Source organism: Antrostomus carolinensis, unplaced genomic scaffold (genome assembly GCF_000700745.2).
Source record: "Antrostomus carolinensis isolate BGI_N321 unplaced genomic scaffold, ASM70074v2 scaffold10058, whole genome shotgun sequence".
NCBI classification, from domain to species: Eukaryota; Metazoa; Chordata; class Aves; order Caprimulgiformes; family Caprimulgidae; genus Antrostomus; species Antrostomus carolinensis.
In genome coordinates this window covers 5171-12814 of record NW_010330893.1, presented here as the reverse complement: position 1 = coordinate 12814, position 7644 = coordinate 5171, and the positions used below count along the sequence as shown (strand labels likewise).

General features: G+C 43.8%; 1 protein-coding gene across 1 annotated transcript in view; it reads left to right on the top strand.

Moving 5' to 3' along the window:
• Window positions 1-707: 707 nt before the first annotated feature.
• LOC104528900 (nuclear transport factor 2) overlaps window positions 708-7644 on the top strand; it is a gene marked incomplete at its 5' end in the record, with an annotated part of 9932 nt that continues 2995 nt past the window's right edge. Inside the window, 2 exons of the mRNA XM_010173055.1 lie at window positions 708-806; window positions 4997-5101. Of these exons, the coding sequence (XP_010171357.1) occupies window positions 708-806; window positions 4997-5101 (204 nt within the window). The remainder of the gene's footprint in view (window positions 807-4996; window positions 5102-7644) is intronic.

Genomic DNA, 7644 nt, shown 5'->3' with positions numbered 1-7644 from the left:
CCCAGTGCCTGGTGTTTCTCAAGGTGTGTTTGTTGCACACTGAACTCCAGATGTACTTGTACACGAGCATGGAAAGCTGCTTTTTTTTATTATTATTTTTTTATTTTCAATATGTGTGCTTTTGATCTCCTCCTCCTCCTCCTTTCCCCCTGCTCCTGCCTGGTAAATGGCAAAGATGGTGCCTGTTGCTGTTTTGGTTCCCCTCAGGTGCTAATAAGAAGGAAAGAAAGAAAAAAGGGGGAAGGTGGATTTGTGGGTTTCAAGTTGTGAACACTGGTTGTTGGTCAACCACCTTTCCTTTGTGTCCCTAGCCACTTCCACAAAGAAGCAAATTTGGGGTTGTCTGGTAAACCTCAACTATTAGATGATACAATCTTTTACCGCTGTTCAGAGCAGAGAAGCTTTGTGCCTTCATCATATGGACTTCCAGCTTGTAGATGAACTGAAGCTCTCTGGGCAGTGTAATTATACTAGAAAAAGGTACTGCTTAATGTATCAGGTGACATATTCTTTCATGTCTAAGTGCTTGAAAAACAAAATTGTTATGATCAAAACAGCCTGAGTAGTGTTGAGTTTCAACACCGCTCCAGGCAGTACTGCCAGAACAGTCTAACACTTTATAATGTTGGATTTGCTCAATCCTTGTTTTGTAAGTTAAATGATTCAGTGACTGTACGCTTCCTTATTTTACTTTCTTTTCATTGTAGAGCCTCCCTTTCCAAAAAATACAACACAGCATCACAGCACAAGACCACCAGCCTACACCTGACAGCTGTATACTCAGTATGGTAGTGGGACAGCTTAAGGTAAACTCTTTCCATTCCAGGTTAACCAACACTTATGTCTTAGATTTTTGTACGATTCTAAATCATCTGATTTCTGAAAACATGCTCTCTTGGGTGGGCAAGGAGCACTGGTAAGCTTGCATTATTTCTCTGTTGTTCAAGACTCTCAAGAAACTGCTCATCCCTTCAGGTAACTAGGACTTGTTTTGACGGGGCTGGCAAAAAGGACACAGACACCAACTGAACACTAGAAACAAACTTATTTTAGTCTAGTTCAAAACAGGGGAAAAAGAAGAATAACCAAGGTACAGAGTTAAACAAGGTAATGCACCTAACTAGTGCTACATAAGAGAACGCATAGTGATTAAGAAAGATCCATCACCAATTGCCCAAATACTGATCATCTGCATCCTGTACATAGCTGGGGAGCCCCTGTCACAGCGAAGGGTTTGGAGAGCCTTTCCCTGGCAGTTGGGAAGTCTTGCACAGTGCATCTGCTCGTAGGCGAGGTCTCCATCTCTGCTGTGAGAGGGTCCTGCGTTTATACCATCTGACAAGCAAATTATGCAGACAGAAAGGCTTGGGAACATCTGGTGGGTGAGTTTCACTTCACATGGGCACGTCCTGGATTTGGCCAGGATCCGAGGTATGCCTGAGAAACTGTTGTTTTGGTGTTCTGCACCTGGCTTTGGGCTGTAGGAGGAAAAGTCTCACAGTCTTATTTCATGCTGATGTGATACAGGTTGGGGAAAGGATCATGAGTTGCATTTCATGCTACTATAGCACGGGTTGGGAAGTTCACTCAAAAGTCAACTTTAATTTAAGGCTTAAAATTTAAGCCTTTGTATATCAGTACTAGATAAACCAGCTGTGATCTGACAGTCTTACCTCCCTGCCAAGCAGAGTACCATGGATTTTACTGTGCATACACATCCTGTATGGGCTCCAGGAGCATCAGTATTTCCCTTGCCCTGCTGCAGCAAGGTTTCAGTGTCCTCTGCATTTAAAAGCATCGTTACGGTGTTCCTGGACAGTATAAGCACATCTAGTTTAATGTGCTCTTTGATGTGATGTAGCAGACATGTGTTTGTTAGCTGACAGCCCTTCAGTAAGACCGTGCTGTTTCTTTGCTGTCACAGGACACAAGAATACAGTCCTGGTGTTAATGCAGTCCAGTAACTCTGTAATCACAACTGGGTCAGCAGTGGGAGTACTGCCTCTGAGCTCAGACACTTACTGTTGAAACAGCTGCTTCTTGTGAAGAAGTCGGATTGTTTTTCAGGCTGTAGTATGATTACATTGCTGTTTTAAGTTATATTACTGAGCTGCATAAACTCACCCAGTCTCCTGTTCTTTTGAGGACATGTTGCATCTTAAAATACGAGGGCCACAGGCTTGTAAATTAATGAGACTACTTATTAATAAAGGAAATTGTCCTGGAATCTGGAAAAAAATATCCTGTCTGTAAAGTCAGCTGTAAGCAGCACTTGCTCCCAGTGGGCAGTATTTATTTTAAAACCGTGAAATCACATAGCAATAGTTAAAATTCTCAGTTAGTTTTGTCAGGGTTTGGTCCAGCTGTACTGTCAGGTCAGGACTCCAAAGCCATCCAGTCTTTAGAGTTACTTGAACCCAGTTTCTTTTAAAATAGCTGTTGAAGTTTCATTTTCCTGTTAACTCTGAACGGCATCTCTGGTATCAAAACATTCAAACTTCCTCTGACTGTACTATTAACTAAGCAAACACAGGACTGAAAGTTTGAATCTGCTTGCTTAGCTGTTCTCCTTGGTCGTGTGGAGCTGGGCAGTTAAGAGCAGTTCCCAGTGTCCTGCAGCCACTTCTGAGCCTAACAAGAGATCGCTTTGGCTCTCATTAAAGTTGCTCCTGCTTCCTGGCTGCCAGTTGGATCCCAGCTTTCCCATTGCTCAATCCCACCTGCTCACACTCTGTTGAGGAAAGAGGCACACGTGGCCACGGAAAGCACTGAATTGCAGGACAGGTGTGAAGTCAGACGTGCTGATCTCATCTGTCTGACTCTTGGGTGTGCTCTAAACTCAATGATGCGACCGAGGCTTTTTGACTCAACGTCTTGGGCCCCTCACGTCTGCCCCTGGTTTTGCACAGTCATGTTTTTAAGGTTCTTACATAATCATTAAGCACCTCACAGCTTGCAACAGAAATTGTGTTGAATCCTGTGGCAAGATACCAAGTTCTTAAAGATTCTGTAAAGCTCCTGGGTTTTCTCATCCTTTAGAAAGGTCATTAGGGTTGTAGATGCAGTCCGGGAGCTTTTCACAAATACCATGGCTTGGAGTGGTATTTCCTACTGTGCTGGGTTTATCCTCTGAATAATTCAGGGATCATGTGAAAGTGTGTCTAGGTACTTTGAAAGACCATATTGGATTAAAGTATGCCTATTGTCATGAGCAAATCTAACTTGTTTGTGAATTTTTAGTAGGAGAGGCAACATTTTTCCACTCTTCACATGTATGCCTCTCCAGTCTTAGCTTTAAAAAGCACATTCTGATGCCTGGGCAATGCTGCTCCTCACTGAGGAAGTGTCCAGAAAGTCAAAGTCAACTTAGAAATTTGATTTCTTGCTTCTGCCTTGCATGATACGTACAGAGGTGGACAAATGAAATGGTAACAGTCTGTAGCATGACATGAACCTGCCAGTACATGAACCTGGCTGTCACATGTAGAGAAAACTTTTCCTCATGCTAATCCATGGATGTTGACAGCCATTTTAATGCGTCTCAGCGCTGTTCTCGATGTAATACAGTAACTGAGAACAGCTGCCTGCAGTTAGTGCCTTTAACAAGCGGCTCATCTCTCGCTCAGGTTGAACAGGGTGCACTTTCACACGCAAACGTGGAGAGGCATGCTCAGTTTTATTGAAAGGTTCCCTTCTCAGTGGTGCGGCCGCTCTGCACAGCTCACCTCTGCTCTGGAGTTAAACTAGAAGGACCTGCACCAGAGTGGGCACTTTCAAAACTGTCAGTAGCAGGCTGTGAAGGGAAAAGCCTTCCTGCTTGCTCTCCTGTTATCCTTTTTGTAGGACTGTGAACCAGATTCTTCAAAGCCCAGTACAATTAATGCATGTGCTTTTGAATCCTCTGTGGTTTTTCAAAACTCGTGTCGTTTTTTGTAATGAAGAAGCATGCATAATGCTTTTAATAGAGGAATCCCAGAAGATAATAATGCTAAAATACCTGTAACGTGTCCTTTCTAAAACATTGTTCTTGGCATGATATTTCAACAGATTTTCTGAGACCTTAGTTGCTTGAATTGCTAGTCCCAAGCAAGTGAGCTGGGCACACCTTGTATTTCTTCCCTAAACCGTTGTATTTTTATCCTGTTTGGTTGTAGGGTGGAAAACCAAACCAAACCAAAGGAGAAAAAACCTTTTACTCTGCCTGCCTGTGCTGTGAAGCAAACTGCTACCAAATTGTCACAAAGTCCCAGCTCTCTTAACTGCACCAGAGTAGTTCTGAAGAAATAATGGGGCCAAGGACTACTAGTGTCAGACTCTGTGTTTCCTTTATCAGAGTGTTCCGACTTAAGTAAACCTATGGGTTTGGGTTGTTTTAAGCCTTTGGCCTCCCCTGCTGGTGGGGGATTTAAGTGGGGTCAGTTAAAATCACTACTGCCCTGTGACAAGGTCAGGGTGTGTATCTGCCTCTCTGCTCCTCCAGTCTGCAGCCCAGAGTGCTAATACCAATATACACTGGAAAAATTAAAAAAACAAAAAAACAAAGGCAGCATCTTTTGCAGCAGAATAATCATCTGCACCAAGGGGACTGGACACAACAGCTGCTTGGAGAAGATGTTGGAGAATAATAGAGCATCTCAGTAGGGTGAACGTCACTAGGGAGGATCTAACTTGCTGGCAGGAGCACTACGGTAATTGCTTTAATTGAAAAGCATATTTACAAGTAAACAAGAAAGATCCTCTTTAATGGATGTTGGGATAGGTAGTAATGTTGGGTTTTAATCCTTTTGTAGAGGTATAAATATACCTCCACTTATTCTGGGGTTTTCTATTGCTATTTATTGTCTGCTTGCTTCAGCTAGGAAGAGGAAGCATCAGTGTAAGGCTGTAGGAGCGAGTTTCATTTGCTGTGCTGCTACTTTGCCAGTGTTCATCCAGAACGTCGCCCGGTATTTTCACTGTGCTTCACCTCGTAACATATTTCTCCTGTCACGCTCAGGCAGATGATGACCAGGTTCTAGGCTTCCAGCAAACCTTTTTGTTGAAAAGTTTTCACGGTGCTTGGGTGTGCACCAACGAAGTCTTCAGGCTAGCCCTCCACAACGTTTAACCCTCTGCCTTACCTCTCTTCCACGCAGTCCTCGCTGTCCTGGTTGAGTAAGGAGCGCTCTCTTCTCCCTCTTGTGTCCCTTGAGAAGCATGGCTGTGGTTTGTGGGTTTTCAGAGCCACAGTGGCAGATCTGTGGCTCTCCACAAGAGTGTGAATTTTGAAGTGATTGTTGCAGAATTAATTGTGAAGAACTAATTTTTATGTGGTGTTTCCTAGCCTTGAAAGGGAAATTTTAATTTGCAATTAAAATCCTTGGATTTTTTTTGTAATGCATGCTGAACACTAAAGCATTGCATTGCTTAATGCCTGCTAAATGAAGCTTAACATCTGAAAGGACCTGCTATCTTCAGTAATTAGCCCTACAAGGGTAGCTGCAAGCCTGCAGTTCAACCAGCAGTTGCTGTGGGGTGCTGGTGAAAGAGTAAAACTGTCTCTGACCAGATAAGAGGAGAAAAGTTGTGTTTTTCTACTAAGTTTTGCAACTAAACTCAGAGTACAAAGCAGTGTAGCATCTGATACTTTGACATGACCCACAGCTTTCTGAACTTAGGACTTTCTACAGTTTTGAGCCTCCAGATCAGAAGAGATGTAGAAAAACTGGGAGAGTCAAAAAGCTGCCAAGATTGCCAGAGTTTGACAGCTTGTGGAGCCTGGGGAGGAGGTGGATGAGGGCAATCTGCCTGAAAGGTAGATGGGACAAAAAATGGTGAAGGGTTTAGAGGGGAAGCTGTATGAGGAGAGGCTGAAGTCACTTGGTTTGTTCAGCCTGGAGAAGAGGAGACTGAGAGGAGATCTCATCACAGTCTAGAACTTCCTCCCAAGGGGCAGAGGAGGGGCAGGCGCTGATCTCTTCTCTCTGGCCACCAACGAATGCCAGGAGCAGAGGAAATGGCAGGAAGATGTGGCAGGGGAGGGTGAGGTTGGCCATGAGGAAAAGGTTCTTGAGGCAGAGGGTGGTGGAGCACTGGAACAGGCTCCCCAGGGAGGTGCTCATGGCACCAAGCCTGACAAGATTCCAGCAGCATTTGGCCAAGGCCCTCAGGGACATGGTGTGAATGTTGGGATTGTCCTGTGCAGGGACAGGAGTTGGACTGGATGATCCTGGTGGGTCCCTCCCAGCTCACAACATTCTGTGATTCTATGAAAGCAGTTGAGTACTTCCAACAACCTGTGAGCACGCTCTTCTTGGTGCTGGTAGACAGTGGTTGCAAACCATAACTTGGGAGGTTCAGATTGGACACAAGGGAAGGATTTTCACTGGACAGCTGAAATTTTGGGAAATGGTGTCTGGACACCTTCTGTTCTTGGAGGCTTGGAAGACTTTGCTAGATAAGCTGTGACTGGTGCAGTGCTGCAGGTACAGTCCATGCTCCCGCTGAGCATGAGGCTGGACTGGAAACCAGAGAATCTTTCCAATGCAATTCTGTGACTTTTTTTTTTTAATTCAAGATGTTATGAAAGAATTTGAACTGCTGGGCTCACATCTGGAATGCAGATTTTGAGTTGGACATAGCTGAATTTGGAGTGGAAAGTAAATGTAAAGAGTTTCAGTGAGGTTACCTGAGCCATGATGAAAATCCAAAGGAAAATGGGATAGGATTAGCCTGTGCCTTCTAAAGCATCTCCAGTTGCTCAGCTGTGCATCTTTGCTATATGTTAATAGGACATGTTCAGAGTTTTGGGAACAGATTATAAATTCTTTCATTCACCTTAAATACAGTCTAGGATTTTCCTTGTTTTTAAAGTAGACTTCTCCTCTGTGCTGGGAGGACATAACATGAAAGGAATAAAGCAAGCAAGAATGTGTGACTTTGTGGGAATTTGCCACATGCACCACAGCAAGTGTTTAGGGAAGAATTCCCCTTTCTTTTAATCTTTTTTTTTTTATGTATCCAGTCCTGAATTGTGTAAGAAAGGAGGAAATTCTCCTCAAGCCAAAGCACTGAGAGCTGCAGTGCAGCTAGGCTTATCAGAAATTGAGGAAACATACACTAAAACTAGCCTGGTGGTGATATCTTTTTTTCCCCAGAGGTGTATTTTTAAAGTGTACTCATGTCAGTAATGACATGCTCAAATTTGGTGTGAAAACTACTTATGCAGCTTGTAATAGATGCCCCAGTGACCTAAGAAGGGGAGACCATAGGGCAGCTGAGAGTGTACTAAATGCTTATTAATAGTGTTGGTTAGAAGTGATGCAAGCTGAAACAACTCTGCCTGGCTGGTTTAATCTAGGTCGTTAGAAAGGAGCTGACACAAATATGAATTCATTCCAGCTTAGTCAAAAGGGGCAGCATTAATAAGATGCTTTACAAAGTCATATGTCAAACTTTAATGTACAAGTCTCTGGTGCTACTCAGTTTTTTTAAGGATTTCTTCATGTCCAGGAACCTACCAACTCTCAAGCAGTAGTGAGACTACACTAGGATCTAAGTGTTGTATTGGATACCCAGGAGAAGCTGGTAAAGCACAAGCCCGCGGGTGTCAGTGCACAGGCCAGCTCTCGGCGGGGGTATGCAAGTGTCTTTTCTGGGCAGATC